This window comes from Sus scrofa, chromosome 13 (genome assembly GCF_054392235.1).
Source record: "Sus scrofa isolate SSC_HxYL_T2T_F1_AM1 chromosome 13, Sscrofa_HxYL_maternal_Yorkshire_Landrace_v2.0, whole genome shotgun sequence".
NCBI classification, from domain to species: Eukaryota; Metazoa; Chordata; class Mammalia; order Artiodactyla; family Suidae; genus Sus; species Sus scrofa.
Genome location: NC_139395.1, coordinates 212,257,428 through 212,284,826, shown reverse-complemented (window position 1 = coordinate 212,284,826; position 27,399 = coordinate 212,257,428). Strand labels below are relative to the sequence as shown.

At 46.0% G+C, this 27,399-nt stretch overlaps 1 protein-coding gene across 7 annotated transcripts; it reads right to left on the bottom strand.

The window, feature by feature from the left end:
* Window positions 1-25,881, bottom strand: IFNAR1 (interferon alpha and beta receptor subunit 1). 7 transcript variants are annotated; one of them, NM_213772.2, is given in 12 exon segments: window positions 1-503; window positions 558-2,947; window positions 5,009-5,154; window positions 6,414-6,564; window positions 8,639-8,796; window positions 8,923-9,122; window positions 12,927-13,041; window positions 14,628-14,769; window positions 14,887-15,044; window positions 17,619-17,800; window positions 19,267-19,390; window positions 25,669-25,878. In NM_213772.2, coding segments are annotated over 11 exon segments (1,683 nt in total). In that variant the 5' UTR covers window positions 25,736-25,878; the 3' UTR covers window positions 1-503; window positions 558-2,707.
* Between the last annotated feature and the right edge of the window lie 1,518 nt (window positions 25,882-27,399).

Here is a 27,399-nt window from a genome sequence, read left to right as displayed (position 1 = left end):
AAAATCCAAGCCTCTTGGCCTCCGTGTTTATTATAGAAAACTGTTGTAATAAATGGTTTAAAACACAGCAATGGGGGTTAAGACCAAAAACCACAAATGAAACCAGATACAAAAGTTCACTGCATAAAAACACTGCAAACACCGTTGCGTCGCCTCGACATCCCAACAGGACACACACGCAGTGTCAGAAACACACTGACTTTGAACTTGGCTCAAAGTTTAGATTTCAGTCATGTGACATTTATTTCCTGGGCCACTTTCTACCTTGGTCCGAGGAAGGTGCTGGGGGGACAGGAATGAACAAAACGGAACCCCTGCTCTCCCAGAGCTTCCGATCTCCCGGGAGGGGGGCGGGTGGCAGGCAGACACCAGACAAACACCTACAAACATGACAGGGGTGCGGGGAGGAGGGGAGAAAGAAAAAGTGTACGCTCCCCGAATCCTTGAGAGCCGTCTGAGGCTGCCTTGAAGGTCATGGGGAAGGGAAAAGATACAAACTTTACATTATACTTTGGAACAGGGAAGGTCACAGGGAAGGGAAAAGATACAAACTTTACATTATTCTTTGGAAACGACGTGTTTATGGGTTGCAAATTTCTGCTTAGACTTTGAAGTTCAGAGTTCTGGAGCAGCGTTTATACCTTTCTCATTAGAATCCCACGAATGCGTGCTTTAGGGAGGTCCACCTGGGACACGGCCCCGCATCATGCGTGTGCACAGGTAGGTCTAAGTATGTACGTATGTATGTTGTCACTAATCACGTAGCTACTCATCTATGTCACACATTAATGCAGCCGTTACTTCCGGCTATGATGATACAGATGTTTTAACGTAAATGCTTCGATTACATCAAGCCTCTACAAGAACTGTCAGTTTTGCAGTTCTGAGGCACTGAGGGCTGCTCCCAAGCATATGGTATTTCCAAGTGAACTATTTTTCAGAAACGACACTTACCACCTTGCAGGCGAGCACATCCTGCATAAGCTACATGTGAACCCTGATGCAGACTGGAAGAGGGCTGCATCTGTAGGTCTAGAAGACAAGGCAAAAATGAGGGGTTTTTGTTCGCTGCTGCTCAGACGCCTGTTCACTGAGAACCACAGAGGATCTTAAACCCTGAAGACACGGCTCCCACATCCAGGGACCCAGGGACCTCAGTGGCCTCTTTTCCTTTTAATGCCCGAGTTTTCCCTCATTGGAATTCCGACTTCTTTCCTCCGTAGGCTCTCCATGGAAATCCCAAGAATCAAGTCACTTACAGTGAGCTCTAGATGCCTTTGGAAGGCCTTATATAATTTTAAAAATTAGGTTTTCTTCCCAGTTGCGTTCCTCCGTACACCTTGGCAGTGAATAATGTGCATTTTCTTGAGTGCGTGCTGGCTGAGGAGAAGGGATGCTGAGTACTTCCAGACAGCCGAGAAGCTGGCCTGGTGTTAGAAACAGTACAGACAAGCCGTAAAAGCAAACCAGCCCCGACAGTACGTTAACCATCGAAAGCTGATTATTCACATTAGTATTTTTCGCTCAACTCACATCCTTCCTGCTGCATTACTCTACTCAGTCTGCCAGTAGCATTTCTGGTCCCAAGGTTCTTGCTTCTGCTCTGATGGATGTTACACACTCCTGTGTCTTAAAAGGTAACAGGATCTTTGGTTCTTAGGTTCCCATTTCTCTATCATTTCAGTGATTATGCATTCTCATCAGAAGTGATTGTTCTAATGTTCTCAATCACGAAGTCTTTTTCTTTTTTTTTTTTGTCTTTTTAGGGCCTCACTCACGGCATATGGAGGTTCCCAGGCTAGGGGTCGAATCGGCGCTGCAGCTGCCGGTCTACACCACAGCCACAGTAACACCAGATTCAAGCCGTGTCTTCGACCACAGCTCATGGCAACAATGGATCCTTAACCCACTGAGAGAGAGAGGCCAGGGATCAGACCTGCGTCCTCACGGATGCTGGTCAGATTCCTTTCCCCGGATCTACGATGGGAACTCCCTCAACCACGAAGTCTCAATGTATGGGTACTGAAAAGATTACGGGGTTTTCATCCTAAATCGTAGAAGGGATAGGTCACTGTGATGGAGAAACTGATGTAATTGGGATAAATGGATAGAATTTCCCTGAAAAAAATCGTTAAGGACCATGTTTCTGGCACCTGCGGCTGTTTTCCAGAGTGAGCTACTTTTTAGAAAACCATGTGATGCTGGGATTCAGACCTTTCTAAAGACATTTCCAAAGGGCTCACTTCAGTGTTCAAGAAAAAGACTGAGTGTTCTGGGTGTCTCTGGAGGAATAATGCACTGTGATGCTGGGACGGAGAAGGGACCAATGACACACGTGGCATCAGCAGCAGCACCGCAAGGCTATCGGCCGGCTGACACAAACACAGCCTTCAGCCAGAGGTGCCAGGGTACCCGCGGTGACATCAGGAAGATGGAGGGCATCTTCGGGATTTAATGCCTCTCATCCAAGGCCAGTCCAATGACAGGTTGGCCAAGACTTTCCATACAGAAAAGAATACAGCAAACTCTTTTCCAGATTCCTTTTAAAGAGTTAAGTGCTTGCCTGTATTTTGAGGACCGATGATCTGAAGGTGCTTTTTTGTTCCGCCACAAGCAAATACGTTCTTAAGAGTTACTGAGAGAAGCAAGGAGCTCAGGCTCCTGCTTTTAAGTTCCATAGACTTCCCAAGATTTTAAAGCGTTCTGGTCACACGGCTGCCTGTCGCAGAATTTCTTCTCCTATTTTGCTTCCACTGTTTTCATCTTCATTCGAATAGACTCCTGAATCCCGATTCGTTTGAGAACTGCATCTGCTGTGATTGTCATCAATTTGATCAGTCTCTTCTATTGTAGTAATAGTGTTTGTATTTTCAACGATGAAACATATTTCGGTTTGTTCTTCAGAGGTGGAGAGAAGCAGATTCTTGAGTGGCTGTTCAGCGAAATACTAATTTAAAAGGGAAAGAACAGAAGTAGATTATTGAAAGTAACAAAACGTAATTTTCCAGTTTGAATAAACTTTGGATTCTTTTTAAAAAAAAAATCTGAATTCTGATGTATTTAGCATGACTCCATCTTGCAGCTAGGGGTTGAATCTGAGCCACAGCAATAGCCCAGGCCACAGCCACCAAAACACTGGATCTGAGCTGCATCTGTGACCTATGCCACAGCCTGAGGCAATGCTGGATTCTTAACCCACTGAGCAAGGCCAGGGGTTGAACCGGTGTCCTCATGGACACTATGTCGGGTTGTGAACCTGTTGAGCCATAATGGGAACTCCAAGCTTTAGTTTAAGTCCTTTATCTAGAAAACCTATCTTTTGGCTTGCATATTAAAAAGTGAGCTAAGAGCATACTGACTGAACTATAACATTTAGAATAAAAGCATCATTAGCGAGGTCACGTACATCTCAGTACTGTTTTTAGTAACCAGGTAAAGGGGCCCTCAGGGAGGTCCACTGTGCTCTCAGGGGCGGGGGATGGAAATGCTGGGTGAGGAAGGGCAAGGGGTTTCCTGGAGGTTCGCTGGGGTTGGGGATGTTTTATTTTGAAACAGGAAACATTTTTAATCCAGTCCGTAAATATCCAGAAGCAGCACAGGATAGAAATGAATGCTTCCCTGTCCCATGAAGACTAATGAGCTGTTGTAACCTGTCAGTTTCAAGTTTTTGTGTTTTTCTTTTTAGGACCGCACCTGTGGTATGTGGAAGTTTCCAGGCTATGGCTGAATCAGAGCTACAACTGCTGACCTACACCCCAGCCATAGCAACTCGGGATCTGAGCCGCATCTGGCGCCTACGCCACAGCTCATGGCAACGCCAGATCCCCGACCCACTGAGCAAGGCCAGGGATCGAATCCGCATCCTCATGGATCCTAGTTAGATTTATTTCCACTGCGCCACAACGGGAACTCCCTCGTGGGCTTTCAATAATAACTCTGAATAGAAGAATATATAGAAATGATACTAAAAAAACTCAGAGATTAAAGAGTGAGACAGTTCATAGTTACAGAGCATTCGTCTGGTTCTAGGCCTTTCTGGTCTCTCTCCTTCGCTCCTCGCTGCTCTGTGGGAAGGCACTGCTGACCCTGTGTTACAGCCTAAGGGCACTTGCTCAAATATTCTTAAGAGACCTGCTGGAGTTCATAGAGCCAGTCAGTGCAAGTACACTGCAGGCCATTGACGATTCACCTTCTGTCTCTACCTCCAAAGCCCGGGGGCACCTGACCTGCCGCAGGTAGCGTGGTAGCCGCCCCAGGTGAACACACCTCACAGGGTGGGGTCTGTGCCCCAGCCCTCATCACTTAGTGCTTTTCTGAACTATGCCACCCTCTCAGAGTGCCACGCAAACACTGAGGTGCTGTGAGAGGAAACTCAGGTTTTGTTGTTTCATTTTCTGTGATGTCAGCCACAGCATACAGTTTCTGCACTGACGATACTGTTTTAAACTTTTTGTGAACACAGACTTCCGTGGTAAGACAAATGCCACAGGCGCCAAACTGCCAGAAAAATTGGAGACGAGGGATCCACCTTACCATTCCATGTTATATTCTTCTAGATGGCTGTTTTATCTTTTTTTTTCCTTTTTTTTTCTTTTTTGCTTTTTAGAGGTGCACCCTCAGCATATGGAGGTTCCCAGGCTAGGGGTCTAATCAGAGCTGCAGCTGCCCCGCCTACACCACAGCCACAGCCACAGCAATACAGGATCCGAGCCGCGTCTGCAACCTACACCACAGCTCACGGCGACGCCAGATCCTTAACCCACTGAGCAAGGCCAGGGATCAAACCCGCAACCTCAAGGTTCCTAGTTGGATTCATGTCTGCTGTGCCATGACGGGAACTCCTAGATGGCTGTTTCTAAAGTCAGCTTGCTGACGGAAAAACCTCCGAATCAGTCTGCATTATTTTCTGAGTATCAAGAAAACAATTTACACTCTGTTGAAATCACAGGTATTCCCCAGTCATTTTCAGAAAAACCCAGCTGGCTATTGATAAAGCAAAGTAACGAACCTCATCTATAGTGGAAGGAGGTTTACTTGATGGGAAGAACACATAATTGATACATCGCGAGACGACTTTCACACCATAAAAAACAGCAGGGAACAAAAGTATCGCCGAGAGAATTCCAGCTATAAGCCAGGCTTGGGAAGTGCTTCCTAAAAACAAACAAACGGTGTTTAGCATCAATATAGGTGCTTTTTTTTTTTTTTTTTTTTTTTTTTTTTGCTTTTTAGGGCTGCATCTGTGGCATACAGAAGTTTCCAGGCTAGGGGTCAAATCGGAGCTGTAGCTGCCAGCCTACACCACAGCCACAGCCACAGCAATACAGGATCCGAGCTGTGTCTGTGACCTACACCACAGCTCACGGCAATGCCAGATCCTCAAACCCACTGAGCGAGGCCAGGGATCGAACCTGCATCCTCATGCATCCAGGTCAGGTTCGTTAACCACTGAGCCATGAAGGGAGCTCCCTCAGTATAAGTTCTGACACACACATCCCTGAAGAAGGCTGACAGTTTTTGTGAACGAAATATAGCCATGCGAAAGGAAAGAGACATAAAATACTGCCCTTAGAAACACTGCTGGAAGCACTGAACATACAAAAGCGGTGAGCAATAGCACTGGCATTTAAAGAGTGGCCTGGGAAGTGAAATAAGACACCCTCCCCGAAGGATTTGATACTGATGGGGAGCTCCGCCCATGCAAAGTGTCCACCAGTGCCTCGGTCACACCCAGCCAGCACAGCTTCCAACACTCTGAGACTGAGCGTTTCCAAGTCAACACGAGGCACCGTCACATACAGAGCAGGTCTAAACCCTTCTCACACACCAAAACCCACAACTGGACTAATTAAGGGATTTCCACATGACGATTACATTAGGGATTATATGAAAATTATCATTATCATTAGCTTTTTGTGTGTGTCTTTTTGCCTTTTCAAGGGCTGCTCCCGTGGCATATAGAGGTTCCCAGGCTAGGGGTCCAATTGGAGTTGTAGCTGTAGGCCTACACCAGGGCCACAGCAACTCGGGATCCGAGCCTCGTCTGCAACCTACGCCACAGCTCATGGCAACACCGGATCCTCAACCCACTGAGTGAGACCAGGGATCGAACCTGCAACCTCACGGTTCCCAGTCGGATTCGTTAACCACTGGGCCACGACGGGACCTCCATCATTAACTATTTTAATGAAAGACCATCATGTGGATATGCGTGAAATATAGAGCGTGCAAGAACCACTGAACGAAGGTATCGAAAATATTTTCTAAAACGATCGACAGCCTTGGCGCAAAGGTCCACTTTTGACACACAGCTCACAGAGAAGATATTCTGTTTTTATGGTAAAAAGGAAGTATTTCACAATTTTATTGTTTCATTACACGAAAAAAGAAAAGATACGACAAGAGGCTCTGACCTGGTTTGGTTTTCTCGCACACAGTGTCACTAAAAACACTGCTTCTATTCCACCTGTCATTCTCGATGAGTGCTCTGGCTTTGACACAATACACAGTCAGTGGTTTCAAGTTAGAGAAAGTAAAATCCGTTCTCTTCTCTAGAACGTCTCTCTATAAAAAAATAAGTCATTGAGAACGTTTAGTACCCTGTGAAATCATATAGCGAGTATTTATTTTCTGAATTCTCTTTTTTTTTTTTTTTTGAAGGGGTGCACCCGTAACACATGGAGGTTCCCAGGCTAAGGGTCTCAGTGGAGCTGCAGCTGCCGGCCTACACCACAGCCCCAGCCACGCCGATCCTCAACCCACTGAGCGAGGCCAGGGATCGAACCTACAACCTCATGGTTCCTGGTTGGATTTGTTTCCACTGTACCATGACGGGGAATTCCCAATTTTCTGAATTCTTTAAATAGTCAATCTGAGATTGGCCTCTCCTAAATGCTTAGTTGCTATATGTTTAAGACATAGAAATTTTTTTGGACAACTCGATAACCAAACTCAAAAGTTAAAAATGCTGGGAGTTCCCATCGTGGCGCAGTGGTTAACAAATCCAACTAGGAACCATGAGGTTGCGGGTTCGGTCCCTGCCCTTGCTCAGTGGGTTAACGATCCGGCGTTGCCGTGAGCTGTGGTGTAGGTCGCAGACGCGGCTTGGATCCCGCATTGCTGTGGCTCTGACGTAGGGCAGTGGCTACAGCTTCGATTCGACCCCTAGCCTGGGAACCTCCATATGCCGCGGGAGCGGCCCAAAGAAATAGTAAAAAGACTAAAAAAAAAAGTTAAAAATGCTGGCGATCCCTTGTGGTGCAAGGATCCGGCCTTGTCACTCTAGTAGCCTGGGTCACTGCTGTGGTGAGGGTTTGATTCCCAGCCCAGGAACACCCCCCATACCATGAAGATGGTAGAAAAAAAAAAGCTACTGTAAAAAAAAAGAATACAGCATTTTCCTAAGACAGCTTGTTTATCAGTAACACGCTCATTTGTGTGTGTTCTTTTTTCTTCTTCATTTTAAGGCCACACCCACTGCATATGGAAGTTCCCAGGCTAGGGGTCAAATCAGAGCTGCAGCCACCGGCCTATGCCACAGCCACAGCATCAGAGGATCCAAGCTGCATCTGCCAACTACATCACAGCTCATGGCAATGCCAGATTCTTAACACACTGAGCGAAGCCAGGGGTCGAACCTGCAACCTCATGACTCCTCATCGGATTCGTTTCTCCTGAGCCACAATGGGAACCCCTGATTTGGTTTGATTGCCATTGTATTCCCTCTGCTTAGTGGCAGAATAATTAAGAGCAGGGGTTCTGGCCTCAAACTGCCTGAATCAAAATATCATTTAGAGCTAAGAGGCTTTATGCGAGGTATTTAATTCCTCTGGGCCCTATTTCCAGGTCTGTACAATAAGGACAACTATGACTTCTTGTTTGTATTAGTCAGCTATTGCCACAATAACGTTGTGTAAGAAAACATTACAACAAAATAATGTTGGGAAATGTTGTGTAACAAAACAGCCTGCGGCTCACAACATATTTATTTTTCTCCCTGGTGAGTGTCCCAGTGGGCTGGGGAGCCCTCGCTGAGACTGTGGGTCAAGTTCAGGTCTGCTCCACAGTCTCTCCTCTGCCCTGGACCAGAGACCTGGTGCTTCCTTTCCTCTCGGCAAATGGGAGAAGCACAGAAACAAGCCACACAGGTGCACGTCACGGTCCACTGTCTACAGCCTGGCATCCGTGAAGCAGAAAGGAACACTCCATTCTACGAATTTGCAGAAGAGCAATTTAACAGATCAAACCGGCAGGGTTGTTTTAAAGAATGATTGGGACCATTCATATAAAATACTTAGCATAGTACCTGATATGCAATGAGTATTCAAACAGCCTCAGAGGGCAAGCACTTTGCCGAAGGTTACACAGCCACAGCAACGCCAGCTCCGAGCCGTGTCTGCAACCTACACCATAGCTCATGGCAACGCTGCATCCTTAAGCCACGGAACAAGGACAGGGATCAGACCCGTGTCCTCACGGACACGATGTGGGGTTCTTAACCCGCTGAGCCACAACGGGAACTCCTCACATAGCCTTCAAGTTTAAAAATTTCCCTAAAATCTTAACTTTGAGCTGTGTTTACCCAAATCACAGTTGTAACTCTGAATTACAAACGTATACCACACAGTCTTTATGATACCTCAGTATCTGAAGTGTTTTCTCTAAAAATAACTTCATAAATTAGTGGGTAAAGCTGGTTCACAGACTTGTCCTCAGATTCTTTCGGAGCACCGATACCGACACGCAGTGAAGCATCATTTATGGGTTTCATGTTGATGACGGGAGGAAACAGGATAGCTAGGAGAAATGTGTAAAGACACAAAGTTCAAATTAGACCACCTTTTTGTTTTTAAAAAAAAAGAATTTACAGCAAATTGGAGAATTACCATGATTACCATGGAAAGATGAAAACTATCAGCTTACTTTGCATTTCAGTATTAAATCTCTTCTCTTCGGACCAAAGAGATGTGCTATTTCCATTAGATGCTTGGACACGGATGAAGAAAATTCCTTTCGTGAAAACATTTTGAGGAAAGACACAATGGGTCGTTTTGACATTTTCACAGTTTGGTATTTGTTTCCACTTGTCTGAATGGTCCTCAGGAATCTTTTTTAAAAAGGCACTTTGAAGACAAAAAAAAAAGTGAATTTTTTTTTTTTTTTTTATTCCAAACACACTAAGTCAGTAAATATTCACTGAGTACCTATAATATGCCAGACACTCTGTGGGAGGAGCAGGTCACAGGGGTAAATAGTCCTCGCCCTCAGGAAACTCACAATACGGTGGAAGAGACATGTCCACGAACGAAAACCGAAGATCTTGCTCCAGGGCGTGCTAACGGAGCCGGTGTTAGAGCCGGCTGGTACCCATGCACCAAAACAATGGTACATTTTCTGGAATGCTGTCGGCTGAGTCTTAAACAGCCATTATTACAAATGAAGTTACATGAACTTCCAAATAAAGAAAGTGTATCAAAAGGAAAAGTGATAAATACTCCAACTCATCTTGTCCTAATTATTTCCCCACGTTTTATGATCTCCGCTCGAGGCTAGTTCCGTCGGCTGCGTCTACTTGGCAGGAAGGCCACGTGATGATGCTTACTGTGCATCTTCCCAGCTCCGTGTCCGGTGACGTGGGCTGGGAGCATCACAGAGGCCACGGTGGGAGTATTTCTACCATGGAAACTGACAAGACACTACAGGTGAGGCTTTTGCCTTCTGGGAAGCCGCCTGTTAAAGGGGTACCGGCCCGCCCGTGGGAGCGTGCTGTAATAGAGATACAGACGCCAGTGTGACACAGAGTCACACGAGCAGGTCTAAACGGGATACGGCTGAGCCTGGAGAGGTTAGGTAAGCTGCTTGGAAACCAACAGCTCAAGGCATCTCTGTTCGAGTCTGGAACTTCAACAGCCTCCTAACTGGTCCCTTTGTCTTTAGTGCCTCCTTGGTCCGCTAGACCACAGCTAATGTGGCCACCGTCACTGTCCTCAGATACTGGCCTCATGTTACCCATCCCTCAACACAAAATTCCCACTGGTACACAAATGCCTATAGGAAGGTCTGAGGCTAAGCCTGATCTTAGGCTGTCCTGCTTATTCAACGTTCTCTCATTGCTCCCCGAGTCCAAGTGTTCTGGGCTACTCTCGAAGGAGAGCTCCCCATTTGTATGGAATGCCAAGATGGGGCAGAGCCTCCTTGCCTGCCCACTTGTATCTCTCACAAGCGTCCTATCCTAATAAATCTATTTCTTGCCTATCAAAAAAAAAAAAAAAAAAAAAAAAGAAGAAGAAGAAGAATTCCACCATGGCCCCAGGATTCCCACCGCCTGGTGCATGAGCCCTACACAGACCTGGTTAGGGCTCATGCACCACCAACTCCCGGTTAGGTTACATTATTCAGCAATAATGTATACATTATTCAGCAAAGGTGAAGGGATTTTACAAATGAAATAAGGCTCCCACACCAGCTGACTTTGAGTTAATCAAATGAGAGCCCGGCAGTTCCCATCATGGCTCAGTGGTTAATGAATCCAACTAGGAACCATGAGGTTGTGGGTTCGATCCCTGGCCTGGCTCAGTGGGTTAAGGATCTGGCGTTGCTGTGAGCTGTGGTGTAGGTCAGACTTGGCTCGGATCCTGCACTGCTGTGGCTGTGGTGTAGGCCAGTAGCTACAGCTCCAATTTGACCCCTAGCCTGGGAACTTCCACATGCTGCAGGTGCAGCCCTAAAAAACACCAAAGGAAAAAAAAAAAAAAAAAAAAAAGAGAGAGACTGGCTTGGGTGGGCCTGGCCTGATCAGATGAGCCTTTAAGAGAGGATTTAGAGGTCAGAGACTCTCTCTCCCGAGGGCCTCCAAGAAAAGGCCACCACGAGCTCTACAGCTGTGAGAAGTGGATTCTGCCAACCACCACGAGCTTGGGAGACAGCAGCAGACCCCCTCACTTGAGGCAGCAGCCCTAGCCGACACCCTGACTGTAGCCCTGAGTGAGGGCCCAGCTCAGCCATGTCTGGACTCCAGACCCCAAGTCACTGAGAGTTAATAAATGATCCTTTTTTTTTTTTTAAGGGCCGCACCTGTGGCACATGGAGGCTCCCAGGCTAGGGGTCAAATTTGAGCTATAGCTGCCAGCCTACACACAGCCACAGCAATGTCGAATCCTTAAGACCAGGAATCAAACCCGCAACCTCGTGGTTCCTAGTCGGATTCGTTGCCACTGCGCCACAACGGGAACTCCAATGAGTGGTGTTTTTAAAGCTGTCAAATTTGTGGTGGTTTGTTACAGAGTAATGGAAACTGAATACCTCCTTGTCTCCTCCTATCCCGAGCTTTCCCATGTGTGCAGCCCCCGCCTAGGATGCCCCCTCCTGTCATTTAAAAATATGATTCAATAATCGCGGTCTCATTCACATCGCATCTCCTTCCAAATGGTTTCTGCGGTCTTTCCAGCCCCATCCATCTTTGCAGTTTTGAGCCTTAGAATTTGTGTATCATGCCCCAGTCCTAAACCCTATTTTACTGTGAAAAATTAGCTAATCACTTAGGATTTCTCTAACCATGTATTTTATTCTGCTGTGTCCTTCAGAGCTTTGGACAGCACGCTAAGAACCCAGAGGAAACTTGGAAACCAGCCCTCAGAGTGCATAGCCCTATTATTCAACATGCTTTTTTTTTTTTGGTCTTTTGTTTTTTGTCCTTACAGGGCTGCTCCCATAGCATATGGAGGTTCCCAGGCTAGGGGTCGAATCAGAGCCATAGCTGCTGGCCTAAACACCAGAGCCACAGCAATGCCAGATCCGAGCTGTGTCTTTGACCTACACCACACCTCATGGCAACAGATCCGAGCTGTGTCTTTGACCTACACCACACCTCATGGCAACACCAGATCCTTAACCCAGTGATCGAGGCCAGGGATCGAACCCGCAACCTCATGGTTCCTAGTTGGATTTGTTAACCACTGAGCCATGATGGGAACTCCTCAACATACTTCTGAAAGTGAGGAATACATAAGCCTGCTGCACTGTTTCCTGATCAGTCTGAACACACACACACACACACACACATTTGCAAGGGCAGGTGTGCATCTATTATACACTGTTAACTGCTTCAAAACTAACAGCAGAGAGTGGAAGGAAATCAACCACAGCAAAACCAGTATCCTGTCTCCCTTGTTTTTCCTGTTTCTTCTGAGTCTCTTTCCTCTCGCTCTTCCCCTCCGGCCTTACCTGTACCTGCCTTTGGTCCCTCTATTCCTCTGCCCTCCGAACCCCTTTCTTTCCCATCCCTTTCTCCCCATAATCCACTTCCCTTTCCCCTTGATCTTCCTCATCTCCTCCCCCTGTTTATCCCCTACAACCTTCCAATCAATCGGAACTACATGCAGTCCCGTCCGCTGGCGCGGTGCTAAGACCTCACTCCTGTTGGACGGCTCTCGACTCCAACACGCATCTCTCCAACGTTCTTAAGCTTCTGCGAGCGTAAGTCATCACTAAAAAAATCTGCCAAAGCCGCGGAGGCAGTCAAGACAATGGGAAGGCTAACCTGAACTGAACCCGGCAGAATGACTGGGCGGAGCTCATTTCAAGGACAAGTGGAAGGAAGTGAGTTCTGAAGGAAAAAACGTGTCAAGTTTTCCAGACTGAGGAAGTGACACATGCAGTTAAGAATCAACCCCCCTCCCCAAACAAAAGCCAGTAAGAACACTCAATACACCCATTTCACAACAAAGGAAGAAACCGAGGCCCAAAGAAGAGAAGTGATTAGCTCTACGTCCCAGGCAGCGACCGGCAGAGCTGGGACCAGAATTAAAACACCCCATTTCCATTAAGCTGCACGAGTGCAAGGAGCTGCCGGTGGTGGAAGCAGAGTGACAAGCATAAAAAACTGAGCAAAATAAACCACAACAGGACATGTATGGACCAGAACTTACTGGAGCCACTGAGCTTGAAAAGTCACATTTTCATAGGTGTAATTCCATTTAAGAACATAGACCCGGTTTTCAGCATTAATTTCTAGATTTTCTGGTGAAGGCAGGTGATGTTTCACTAGAAGAAAAAGAATACACAAAAAAGCACACATATGTACTTTAGGGAGATAATATACGGTAAGCATCCTTGACAGCACGGGCAGAAAGATAAAAGGCTTGCATCTTACCCTTTTGTGGTAATAGGTGAATAAGTTACGGTGCATATTTGCACAAAGTAACACCATGCAGCCATTTAAAAGGATGTGGCCAGTCTATGTGTGCTGACATTAAAAAGAGAGCCTCAACATATAGGGTAAATAAGCAAGTTTAAAATATATTCAAAATAGCATTGAGAACTTTGTCTAGATACTCATGTTGCAACAGAAGAAAGGGTGGGGGAAAAATGTAATTGTAATGTATACATGTAAGGATAACCTGACCCCCTTGCTGTACAGTTGGAAAATAAAAAAAATTATTAAAAAAAAATAAAATAAAATATATTCAGCAGGATGATCCAGTCTATTCTATTCTATTCTATTCTATTCTATTCTATTCTATTCTATTCTATTCTAAGGGCCAAACCTGAGGCATATGAAGGTTCCCAAGCTAGGGGTCCAATCGGAGCTACAGCTGCCAGCCTACACCACAGCATAGCAATGCCAGATCCTTAACCCACTGAGAGGGGCCAGGTATGGAACCCATGTCCTCATGGATACTAGTTGGGTTTGTTACTGCTGAGCCACAATGGGAACTCCGGATCCTATATTGAATTTAAAAAACAACTGCTCCCAATCTGTAAGTCTGTGCATATGCTTATCTAAGCCCTGAAGTTAGTTAGAAAGGGTGTTCATACTTGTTGGCAATGCTTATCTCTGGTAAATGGGAGGAAGGAGGCAGGAGGGGAAATCTTTAAATCATTCTGTCTTGTTTGATTTTAAAAACAGGAGTTCCCGTCATGGCTCAGTGGTTAATGAATCCGACTAGGAACCATGAGGTTACGGGTTTGATCCCTGGCCTCGCTCAGTGGGTTAAGGATCCGGTGTTGGTGTTGCCATGAGCTGTGGTGTAGGTTGCAGATGCGGCTCGGATCCCACGTTGCTGCGGCTGTGGTGTAGGCCTGTGGCTACAGCTCTGATTAGACCCTTAGCCTGGGAACCTCCATATGCCGAGGGTGCAGCTGCAGAAAAGGCAAAAAGACAAAAAAACAAAAACGAAAAAACCCAAAAAACACAAAGCATATTGAAATTTATAATTAAAAAATAGATCCAAGCTCTTAACCTTCACCTGACCTGTTGGCACGATGTCACTGACCATATGCGTCAGATGCTTTCACATTTCAACATTTCATCTATAAACGCACATTTTTTGGAGGACTGACTGTTCTAGCAACGACCTCCCCTTTTCTTGGATGCTGAACAAATAAAAACAGTTTTTCTCACTAGGAAATATTTGAACTTTTACGCAGAATTTTCATGACTATTCACTTGAAGCAAAAATCCTAAATAACACTTTTTGCTTATATAAGTGCTGCAGCAAGGCTTTTGTTTTACTATTAAACCATCACACAAACTTCAGCACCCGTGGGAAAAAAAAAATGCCCAAATGAATAGGTTTCCAAACTATGTATCTACCATTATTGAATCTAAAGCAAAACTGCCTCCTTACCTGTGGTATTTATACAATACACTGGACTGTAGACACCGACTTTTCTTGGCGAACGGAGTCCGGCTTTAACTTTTAAACAGTAAGTTGTCTCTGGTGAGAGTTGGTAAATTTTATCTCTGGCATAAACAGTTTTAGTCCTTTCCTACAATGAAGGGAAAAAAAAAAGAAGTCTGTTTTTTCAAAAGGTGGAAAGTCAAATTTTAGAATTAATTCATGTAATTCTTCTCTCACAGCAAACAAAGGTCAAAATAATACTTACTTCTAGACTTGAAGAGTTTTTCCAGATAACTAAGCTATACACGAAACTTGAACTATCCATAGCCCACATGACACTGTTTTTTGTGCCAGGAGGAGAGAGGTTTATTATTATTGCTTTATCTTCGGCTTCTAAATGTACATCTGGAGGGCCAATTTGTGCTGTAAAAAATTAAAGCATTCACTACATAACTTCACAGATACAAGCCCAAACCTTCACAGAGCAAACAATTCTAGGCATGCAATATGTGGCTGGCATATGAAAATCTCTCATGGAACTCATGTTTCAGTGGGGGATGCGGCAAAAAAAACCCTGCAAATAAACACATGCATATGATGTCACATATGTGCTAAGAAAAAAAAAAAAAAAAAAAAGAACATAAAGGGGCAGAGAACGACAGCAAAAACTTTTGGAGAAGATGGTGAGAAGAGGCTCCCTGTGGGGTCTGAGCTGGACCTGAACAAGGTAAGGCAGTTGATCTTTCAAGAGACGACAGGGGATGCTTAAATGGCTGAGTGCTTGAAAATGAGATCAGCAAGGTTGCTGGGAGCCAGGTAACAGGAAGACCTCTGGGCGCTGAGTCACTGGAGGGCTGCAGAGATGTGACTCTCCCTTTGGGGCGCTCACGCTGTACCATGGGTGGAATAGGGAAGCTGTGGCAGGAGGCTGAGTGACAGTGAGAGCAGCCTGGCGAAGGCTGGTCGCAGGGGTGGAAGTGAGAGGGGATCTGACTCAGGATCTATTTTGAAAGTTATCTTTCAGAATTTGTTTTTGTTTCTGGCCTTGCTTGTGGCATGCAGGAATTCCCAGGCCCAGGGTTGAACCTGCACCACTGCGGTGACCCGAGCCAGATCCTTTAGCTGCTAGGCCACCAGGGAACTCTGAGGATTTGTTGATGGACTGGATGCAGGATGAGATATCAAAGGAGATGCCAGGGCTCTTGGCACGAACAAATAGAGCTCTGTTTGGCCATTTTATTTATTTATGTAGTCTTTTTAGGGCCACACCCGACGCATATGGAGGTTCCCAGGCTAGGGGGCCAGTGGGAGCTGTAGCCACAGGCCTATGCTACAGCCACAGCAACACCAGATCTGAGCCACATCGGCGACCTACACCACAGCTCACGGCAACGCCAGATCCTTAACACACTGATCGAGGCCAGGGATCGAACCCCTGTTTCCATGGATACCAGTTGGGTTCGTGAACCACTGAGCCACGACTCCATGGCCATTTTAATTGTGAGATGACTTTCAAATTGCTACGTGGAGAAGCTGATACAGGGCTGGTGATAGGAGTCTAAGGTGAAGGGAAGGAGTGGAGCTGCCGAGATCGCTTCGGGAGTCAAGAGCACAGATGGCATTGAACGCTGCACAGTGTCCAGCAGAGGGCATGGAGCCGGAAGGGGTTCAACGACCGAGCCCTGCGGCCGCCCAACACTTAAAGGTCTGGGGGGTGAGAAGAAACCCAAGAAGGAGCAGGAGGAGAGCCAGGAAAGAGCAGGGCCCTGGAGATCAGAGCCGGAAGGTTTCCAAGAAGGAGGGAGCGACAACCACGCTGATGTCCCAGAGGAACTGAGCCAGAAGCGGACTGGGACTCTCCCAGGCACTGTGGAGGTCAAGGTGACCTTGGCAAGAGGGGTTTTAGGGTAGTGATGGGGAATGAAGCTCGAATGGAGGGGGGAGAAGTGGGGGTGGCGGGGAGGAAAAGTCCAGAGAAGGGGTACAGATCATTCTTTGAGTTCTGACACAGGTCCTAAAGAGCTTCTGTCTACGTGGGCTACGTCTTTGAATATTTAGCATATTGAACATTAAGAGTGATACAAATTTTTTTTTCTTTTTTCTTTTTTTTGCTTTTTGGGGCCGCACCCTGGGCATGTGGAGGTTCCCAGGCAAGGGGTCTAATCGGAGCTACAGCTGCTGGCCTACGCCGGAGCCACAGCAATGCAGGATCCGAGCCTCGTCTGCGACCTACACCACAGCTCACGGCAATGCCGGATCCTTGACCCACTGAGTGAGGCCAGGGATCGAACCCTCGACCTCATGGTTCCTAGGAGGATTTGTTTCCACTGTGCCATGACAGGAACTAAGATGGATAAAAATTTATTTTTATTTTTTTATGTAATGATTTTTATTTTTTCCCATTATAGCCGGTTTACAGTGTTCTGTCAATTTTCCACTGTACAGCGAGGTGACCAGTCACACATACACATAAGCATTCCTTTTTCTCACATTATCATGCTCCATCAGAAGTGACTAGATATAGTTCCCTGTGCTAGACGGCAGGGTCTCATTGCTTATCCATTCCAAAGGCAATAGTTTGCATCTATTAACCCCAAATTCCCAATCCATCCCACCCCCTCCCCTTCCCCCTTGGCAACCACAAGTCTGTTCTCCAAGTCCGTGATTTTCTTTTTTGAGGAAAGGTTCATTTGTGCCTCATATTAGATTCCGGATATAAGTGATAGCATATGGGATCTGTCTTTCTCTTTCTGACTGACTTCACTTAAAAACTGATAAAAATTTAAAATATTCATTACCTCATTAAAAAAAAAATAATGATGAGGAGTTCCCATGGCGGCTCATGGTTCCTAGTTGGATTCGTTTCTGCTGCGCCACGATGGGAACTCCAAGATGGGAGATTTTTATATCATGCAAACGAATGAGCTTGGGAAGTGAACTGTTCTGGTAATATTTAATAAAGAATTTAGCATAATTCAGCTGGCAACTTTTTCTTACCTTCTTGAAATGGTATAAACGGCTCAACCTCATACCACGGAGAAGTGCTGTTTCCTGTTTCTGCTCTTATACGCAATTTAATTTTTTCATACACGCTTTTAAGCTTGATGGAAGAAAAGTTGCATTCAGTGCTAGTAACATATTGACATCCAGGCAACTTTATCCAATTATCCATCCCTGTTCTTCAAAATAAAAGAGCAAATGAATGAGTGAACATTATAAATATGAAAGAGTGACAAACCTGTCTCCTATTTACATTAACTTTATGCAATAGTGGAAGTAGCTATTTCCTCTACTTGAGTTAATGTCCTGACAGCATTTTTGTATGTACCATCCTACTCTTTCAATGCACACATACCAAGTTATTATCTATACGATGGAATAATTCTGATATATAGTTAACTTTTTCTTGACTTAAAAAGACTTTTTTTTTAGGGCCACACCTGAGGCATATGGAGGTTCCCAGGCTAGGAGTCTAATGGGAGCTGCAGGTGCCGGCCTACACCACAGCCACAGCAACTTGGGATCCGAGCTACCTCTGTGACCTACACCATAGCTCACAGCAACGCTGGATCCTTAACCCACTGATCAAGGCTAGGGATGGAACCTGCATCCTCATGGATACTAGTCAGGTTCATTAACCACTGAGCCATGACGGGAACTCTGGACTAAAAAAATCTTTTTTTGTGTTTTCTAGGACCGCACCAGAGGCATGTGGAGGTTCCCAGGCTAGGGGTCTAATCAGAGTTGTAGCAGCTGGCCTACACCAGAGCCACAGCCACTCGGGATCTGAGCCTCGTCTGCGACCCACACCACCACTCATGGCAACGCTGGATCTTTAACCCACTGAGCGAGGTCAGGGATCGAACTTCAAAACCTCATGGTTCCTAGCTGGATTCGTTTCCGCTGCGCCACGACGGGAACTCCCAGGTCCTGCTCCATGTCTTCACTGCCCGATGCCCTGCCTGTTCTTTCTGGGACCGGGATCATGGGTAGCAGACAGGACCCTGAGGCCAAAAGTAAAGCGCTCCACTTCCTGAACTCTCTTTCCTTCTGCGATCCTTTCTTCTGAAACTCCCCGTCTGCTTATCCTCCTGGCAATCTTTAAGTAGAAAGTCAGCACTAGGGAGGAGGTGGAAACTCCAAAAACCTGGAGTCTGTAGACATGGAGGGTCCAACATACTGCTGTTCATAACGTGTATCTAACGTTAAAACGCTGCGCCCGATGGAGATAACAGGAAAGCCTGAGCACAGGAGCCCTGGGGGCCTGGTCCGAGACTGTGGATAGGGCTTCAGGGGCGCTCGCTCTCCCATATCCTCAAGTTAATGCTCTAGGTCAGACCCTAACTTATATTTAAAGCACCTGGACCACTCAGGACAGAGCTGGTGTGGCTGTGGACCGGAAAAGCCCTCTGCTCTCCTCCGCATCTCTCAACTCTCTTGCTTCAGGACCCAAAGCTGAAGCTGGCTACACCTCTGTTTGTAGAAACGAAGTTATCACGTCATGCAAAGTAGCCACACATCTTCTTAAAAAAAAAAAAAAAAAAAAAAAAGGAAAAACCAGATGTCTCCCAAATCTGAAAAAAAACCCATCATGGTGTTAAAAGTCTACAAATGATTTAGCAAATCAGTAAGCAGAGTAACGTACATTTGATAATCTGCTGAAAAAGTCACATTGCTGACGGATTCACTACTGCTCTTCCATTTCAGGATGAAGTTGTCATCAATGATAGAGACCACGACATTTTCAGGAGATCTGAGATCTGCACCCCCTGTAAAGGCAATAAGAAAGAAAACAGTGACACACACACACACAATTTTTTTTTTTTTTTTTTTTTGTCTTTTTGCCTTTTCTTGAGCTGCTCCCACGGCATATGGAGGTTCCCAGGCTAGGGGTCTAATCGGAGCGGTAGCCACCAGCCTACACCAGAGCCACAGCAGCGCCAGATCTGAGCCACATCTGCGACCCACACCACAGCTCACGGCAACGCCGGACCCTTAACCCACTGAGCAAGGCCGGGGATCGAACGTTCAACCTCATGGTTCCTAGTCAGATTTGTAAACCACTGAGCCACGACGGGAACTCTGACATACACAATATTTTAAAAATGTTATTCTCTCCCTCACATTACTGATTAAAGAGTGAATTCATTTAAATATAACCACATTAAGCATATAAAAAAAATTTAAAGAAAATGAGTGCTTGCCCTCAGCAGGTGGAAGGTTGCTGATTACTTCCATCTCTGCATTTGAGAGAGGTGGAAAAAGGTTGAGTTTTAAAATATCTATAAAAAGCAAACATTCCAGGTCAATTATGCCTCAATAGAGGCAGAAAAAAAAATCATAAAAAGGGAAGCATTGGCTTTTCACTGTGAAAAAGTCTCTGTAGAGAAACCACCTTTCTTTCGTCTTAGACATGATACTGACATGAAGGATAAAGCTTCAACTGTTTGAGAGCCTCAGTTTGGTTTCACGTTCTATGTTCAGAGGGGGATATACCCTGATAGAGAACTGAACAGATGCGGTTTCAGAGCTGATCAGAGTTGAGGGCTATTCACAGGAACCAAACATTCACAGAACGACAGCAAGAGATGTGAAAGTTTATTACATCGGCCAAGCCCTACAGGAAACTGAAAAGGCCTTGACTGTTGAACGGATCAAGTCTGAACCCTTCTGTTTATTGTTAAGGACTCCTAACTAGAGACCCACTTTATTTCTTGGATTCAGTGATAATATATTTTCTGCAGATTATTTTCCCTTATAGGTTATTATATGAAATTCGATAGTTCCCTGTGTTACACAGTAGATCCTTGTTGCTTATCTATTTTATGTACAGTAGGTTGTATCTATGAATCCCTAACTTATCTCTTTATTTCTCACACTGGAGTACAAATCTTCCACCAGCTGGATGCCCTCTCTGATTTTTCTTTCTGGCTCCTCCAACCCATGTTTCTCCTCCTCTCTGACCACCCAAATCCTCTAAGACTCAGCTCAAGTTTGCCCCCTAATAGAAAACCTTCCTCAAATTCTGCAGCTCCTGTTGATTTTTAAATTAAAAAAAATTTTTTTTTGGAGGGCCCCAGGTGCGGCACATAGAAGCTCCCAGGCTAGGGGTTGAGTCAGAGCTATAGCTGCTGCCTACGTCACAGCCACAGCAATGCCAGATCCTAGCTGCATCTTCGACCTACAGCACAGCTCTCAGCAACGCCGGATCCTTAACCCACTGAGCAAGGCAAGGACTGACCCCACATCCACACGGACACTAGCAGGGTTCGTTTCTGCTGAGCCACAGCGGGAACTCCCCCACTGATCTTGCTTTCAGGCTGCGTCATGAATCTGACCACTCGCTTTCACACTACAGAAGATGTGCTCAGCAAAGTACCTGACATCTAGCAGGCTCTCCAAACTTGCTGAAAGAAGATGTCTTTTAAAAAGTTGTTTTTTAAAAAAAATTTTATTGAAGTACAGTCAATTTACAATATTGGGTTTATTTCTGCGGTCCAATAAAGTAAGTCAGTTATACACATACACATGTCCATCGTTTTTTTCAGATTCTTTTCCCATATGGGTTATCACAGAATGTGGGGTAGAGGTCCCTGTGCTGATACAGCACGACCTCATTGACCATCAATAAATAAATTGCTTCTTTGTGTGAAACGCAAATCTCCAGCCAGACGGCAAGTTCCTTAAGGCAAGGAACTTCATACTTAATCTCTTTTTCAGAGTCCTCAGCAAGGAACTTCAATATCACAAAGGACTGATCTTTCACTATGAAAAACTACGTTTTTTTTTTTTTTCCTTTTAGGGCCACACCCATGGCATATGCAAGTTCCCAGGCTAGGGGATCAAATCAGAGCTACGGCTGCCGGTCTACACCACAGCCACAGCAACGCCAGATCCAAGCTGCATCTCTGACTTACACCGCTGCTCGTGGCAGAGCCAGATCCTGAAACCACAGAGCGAGGCCAGGGATCAAACCGCAACCTCATGGATACTAGTCGGGTTTGTTACTGCTAAGCCACAATGGGAATGCCAATAAATGACAGTTTTTAAAAGCCCAGCTTTAAAATTTTTTTCCTCTACATTATTTTTAGCCTTTACTTCTGTTACAGGGCAAGCATGTTACCTCTTCGTAGACTTTCTACCATAGGGATAGAAACTTTTTATTTTTTATTTTATTTTATTATTATTATTATTTTTTTGTCTTTTTGCTATTTCTTGGGCCGCCTCTGCGGCATGTGGAGGTTCCCAGGCTAGGGGTCGAATTGGAGCCATAGCCACCAGCCCACGCCAGAGCCACAGCAACGCAGGACCCGAGCCGCGTCTGCAACCTACACCACAGCTCACGGCAATGCCGGATCCTTAACCCACTGAGCAAGGGCAGGGACCGAACCCGCAACCTCATGGTTCCTAGTCGGATTCGTTAACCACTGTGCCACGACGGGAACTCCGGGATAGAAACTTTTCAAAACTGAGATTGCCGCCTTGGCTTTGCCGTTAGAGATAGTATGGTTCAAGAGTCAAAAGGAGAGACATCTGGGAAAATATTTGCTGATTTTTTTTGTTTGTTTTAATATGGGGAAGTACTCACAGAATCTCCCCATCCTCAATTTTCTATTTTACACTCATAGTCTCTGAGACCTGATTGCTGAAGAGAGTTACTTCCCCTTTTCCACTCTAACCTTAATTCTCATCCTGGTTGTTGGAACTTTAGAGATTCTATGCAGCCAAAGGACAGTGAAGGAGTGTATGGGGTTAACAAAAGGTCTGGTGATATTTGTAGTCTCCAGCCCAGAATCTAATTCTAGCAATTCTGGGCCTTGAGATAAGACGAGAAGATTCGATGCCTGGGGTAGAGCTAGGTATTTCCTCAGGGCCGAACACCTGCTACGAAGGGAAGGAGACCCAGGAGTTAGAGGCATCTTAGCATTTGGGAGACTGACAAATAATTGACTCATCAATGGGCGGGATTTTGGAAACAGTAAAGAGGATTTTAGGTGTCACAGAGTTTGTTCCACTTGTATTAGCAATATCTCTTTGAGAATAGTGAATAGTTCCTGTGTGTTTGTTTGCTTTTGCTTTTTAGAGCCGTACTCGCGGCATATGGAAGTTTCCAGGCTAGGGGTCGAATCAGAGCTACAGCTGCCAGCCTACACCACAGCTACAACAACTCGGAATCCAAGCTGCAGCTGCGACCTATACTACAGCTCATGGCAATGCTGGATCGCTGACCCACTGAACGAGGCCAGGGATTGAAGCTGCATCCTCATGGATCCTAGTCAGATTTGTCTGCTGCTCCACAACGGGAATGTGATGACAGTTTATGTCCCTCTTTGAGCATGTAAACTATATGAATGGAAACTTCATCCAATACTTCTATGCAGACAATTGGTTGCTTCTAACCTTTCACAGGCATATTGATGACCAAAAATGATTTACTATGTTTTTAAGCCTGACATAAATCCCAACACATATATTCATACGAATATAAGTTTCCTCCCATCTTCTGGATAGTTTTCTTAGATGAGGATCCCAGAACTGAATGTACTAAGTTTAAAAGTATGAATATTTTGATGGCTTTGAAAAACAAAGTAACATTATGATCTCAAGGTAGGGTTAACATTTCATTTAGTTTTGAACATTACTTTTCCTTTGAGAAAAAAGTCGATTAGGATTTCCCGTCGTGGCTCAGTGATTAACAAATCTGACTAGGAACCATGAGGTTGCGGGTTCGATCCCTGGCCTTGCTCAGTGGGTTAAGGATCCCGCGTTGCTGTGGCTGTGGTGTAGGCCAGTGGCTACAGCTCCGATTGGACCCCTAGCCTGGGAACCTCCATATGCCACGGGAGCGGCCCAAGAAATGGCAAAAAAGACCAAAAAAAAAAAAAAAAAAAGTCGATTAGTTAATTCAAAGATAACTGAGCCCTTAACATATAGGTGGATAATCAAATCATGCGACCTTTAGAAAAAAGTCTAGCCTTAGGCTCCAGGGCTTTGAGGCCAGAGTCTCAGGGTTGGATTTCCCCCTACATCACGGGCTAGCTGTATGGCTTCAGTCTGCTCATCTGTAAAACGAGGATAATAGTGACTAGCTTTGTTCCGAAAGCTGAACGAGGTCATATCTTTAAAGCACTGAGAATAGCGGCTGGCACATAGTGAAGAGGGCCATGAATGGCAGTTGCGTATGAAGTTTATTTCTGCTCTCCTCTAATCTGGATTAAAACTATGATCTTAATGAATGTCCTCCTGGAATGTAAATTTTACAGGAAAATTCTGGGGAAATTCTTTTTTTTTTTTTTTTTTTTGTCGTTTGTCTTTTTAGGGCCGCACTTGCACATATGGAGGTTCCCAGGCCAAGGGTCGAATCAGAGCTGTAGCTGCCAGCCTATGTCACAGCTCACGACCATGCCAGATCTCCAAGCCCCTGAGCAAGGTCAGGGATCGAACCTGTGTCCTCCTCCTGGGTGCTAGTCTGACTCGTTTCCGCTGAGCCATGACAGGAACTCTGGGAAATTCTTTTTAATACAAAGGCAAACGTGAGTTCCATGCAAAATCTTCATGAACAAAAGACTCTGAAGAAATTACCAGGGGTTATACCAAGACCCTAGTACCCATATACTATACTATATGCTGTATTTGTGGAAGAGTTTATGAAAGAGAATAAAGGAAACCTTATTTATTTATTTATTTATTTACTGTTATTTGAGGGCCACACCTGCGGCATATGGAAGTTCCCAGGCTAGGGGTCGAACTGGTGCTGCAGCTGCTGGCCTATACCAGAGCCACAGCAATGCCAGATCCGAGCCACATCTGCAACCCACACCACAGCTCATGGCAATGCCGGATCCTTAACCCACTGGACAAGGCTAGGGATCACACCCGCATCCTCTTGGATACTAGCTGCGTTCACAACTGCTGAGCCACAAGGGAACTCCAGGTAACCTCATTTAAAATGAAGTCAGAAGGCCAGAACCTGGGAGTCTTCAGGCACTTGCCCTCACCATCAACTACAGCAACCAGCCATAACGTCAATCAATGTCAATTACATCCCTCGGCAGGAGGAACTGTCCTCTCCCTAACAAGCCCCGCCAACGGGAAACGCCAAACTCTCCTCAACCCTTGCTTTCATCCAATGAACTTTGCTCAAAACAACCCCACTGGACTTCCTCCTTTTTCTCTGTAAAGTAACATTCTTCTTTTTTTTGGTTGTTGGAATTGCGTATGATTTTTGCTATAGCTTGCTTGTCCCAAACTGCCATTCCTCTGCTTATTCTGGAAGAAACTCATTGTGATGGTAAAATAACTGCCCGTTTTATTTTTTAGGACAAGATCGGATACCATGTACCCCAGAAAATCAGGGTCTGGTTTTCTAAGCAGTTAAGTATTTTCAAGTCCTCCAGGTGGCCTCACCAACCCCTGGACTCCTGCTTTCGTTTGCCAGGCCCTGTTTGTGTGTGGGTCCTCCTCCTCCTACAAAGTCAACCTTATCACAGCTGCATTCCCCCACCCAACCCAGCTAAGCCAAGAAAGACAGCAAACGAGCCTGGTGACTCCCAGCCTTTGCATTTTGGCTGTGTACTTTTTCTTTTATTATTCTTTTTTTATTAGACTGTACGAACCCTGAGGGCAGAGAAATCCTCCCACGTAGGACCAATTAACTATTTACTAAGTGGAGGAAACGCGTTTCAAGATCGGCAGCATAGCTCATGGCTAAAGCCTTTATTATTATTTAACGGTCCAGTCGAGCTACCGGATTTTTCGGAAAGAAAGAGACTTCACCCCAAGGATCAGGCACACTCAACCCTGCGGGGGTGGGAATCCAAGGAGCAGGCACAGGGCAGAAGTGATGGCAAGGAGGACGCCCCCAAAGGAGCGGTGTGGAAAGATCTCTGACGTCACTTCTTTGTCGAAATGTGAGCCCTGAAACTAGAGGCCTCCCAGAGGGGATGTCTGTCTCTCCCACCCACTTCCCCTGGCCGAGGTTTCCCATGCCGCCGCTATCCAGCCTCGCGCCCTGCCCCCCACCTGCGCCGGGACCCCTAATTCTCACCTGCGGGCAACACCCACGGAGCCCCAGCGACCAGCATCAGGGTCGTCGCACCCAGAAACCCGAGCATCGTCCGCGGGCGGCCGCCGGCCCTTCCAATCACGTCTTCGGCCACATCAGGAAGCGCGGCGCAAGGGAAACTTGGGTGCACAGGCCACCCCCGGACCTGGGACCCGTGCGGCCCTGTCCCCTCGCGCCGCTCGCGCCCCGCCCCTCCACAGTCGCCCCGCCCCGCCCCACGCTCATCACCCCCCGCCCTCGACTCCCGCGCACGCGCCGTGCCTTCTGCGCGTGCCACCGTCCGCGCACGCGCGTGGGACGGCAGGGGCCGCCCAGACTCCACCGCCTGCCCCCCGCCCCCTTTCCGGAAAGTGACAGCTCACTTGCTGTCCACCCTCGCTTTCCGGGAAGACTGCGCGTAACTCGAGGGCTTGACCCTGGCAGGAACGCGGAGATTCGCCAGTGCGCCTGCGCAAATTTCGAGGCGGGTGTTTCCTCCCCCCAACCCCCTCGCTAATTGCAGCCGGAGGGCAACCTCTGCGCTCTCTGCTCGCACCCTACTGTGCCCGGGTCTCGGACTCCGGAGTCTGGCAAAGCGGTGTTGGGGCGGGTTTGGTCCTAAGGGAGGAAGCAGTGGGGAGAGTTTCCGAGCGGGCCAGGCCATTTCCTTTGTTCTGAGCGCTGTGAGCAAAGTGCAGGCGCCTCCGAGTGAAGCCGAGACGCGTTGATCTTGGCCTGGGGCGCAAGGGCCTCTTTGAGAAGATGGTGACGGCTTCTGGGCTTTGGGGGTGGTGTCCAGAACAACGCTCTCCAAGCTCTTTTGATCTTCTGCCCTTATCAGTAAAAGGTTTGAGTCCATCATTCAAACGGTTATTTAAGCACCTTAATAATCAATTATGTATCTTATAAAAATTCGCAAAAAGGGAGTTCCCGGCCTGGCGCAGCAAAAACGAATCCGACTAGGAACCATGAGGTTGCGGGTTTAATCCTTGGCCTCGCTCAGGGGGTTAAGGGTCTGACATTGCCGTGAGCTGTGGTGTAGGTCACAGACACTGCTTGGATCTGGCGTTGCTGTGGCTGTGGCTAGGCTGGCAGCTGCGGCTCCCATTCGACCCCCAGCTTGGGAACCTCCATATGCCGTGGGTGGGGCCCTAAAAATAAAAAGCAAATATAAATAAATAAACTGTTTAAAAAATTAAAAATACTCAAAAGGGAAAATATAAAGGGTGAAAGATGAAATAAGCAAATGCTTAGCTGTTAATTACAACTAAACAATTTAATTATAAATTGTAAGGTTAAATGAGTATTTGTAGAGAACTATGGGCTTGAATATTGCCTTATAAAAACTTTGAGGTATAATTTACATACTGTGAAATTCATCCATTTTAAGTGAACAATGACTTTAGTAAATTTATCCAGTTTTGGGGCCTCATTTTTAAAAACATTGGATTATTATTTTGTGACTCATCAATTTTCAGGTTTGATTCTCAGTTTGTTAGTGTTTTGCTTTAATAACAGCATAGATGGAAAAATACCCCCGGAGAATCTGGGGATCTAAAGGGAAGAAGGAAGTTCCTGGTTGCACTTATTAATCATACTCATTTAATAGCCTTTACCACGACTCTTTTTTAAATTTTTTGTTGAAGTACAGTTGATTTACAATGTTGTGATAATGAATGTCTGCTGTACATCAAAGTGATTCAGGTGTACGTGTACAATCCATCCATTCTCTTT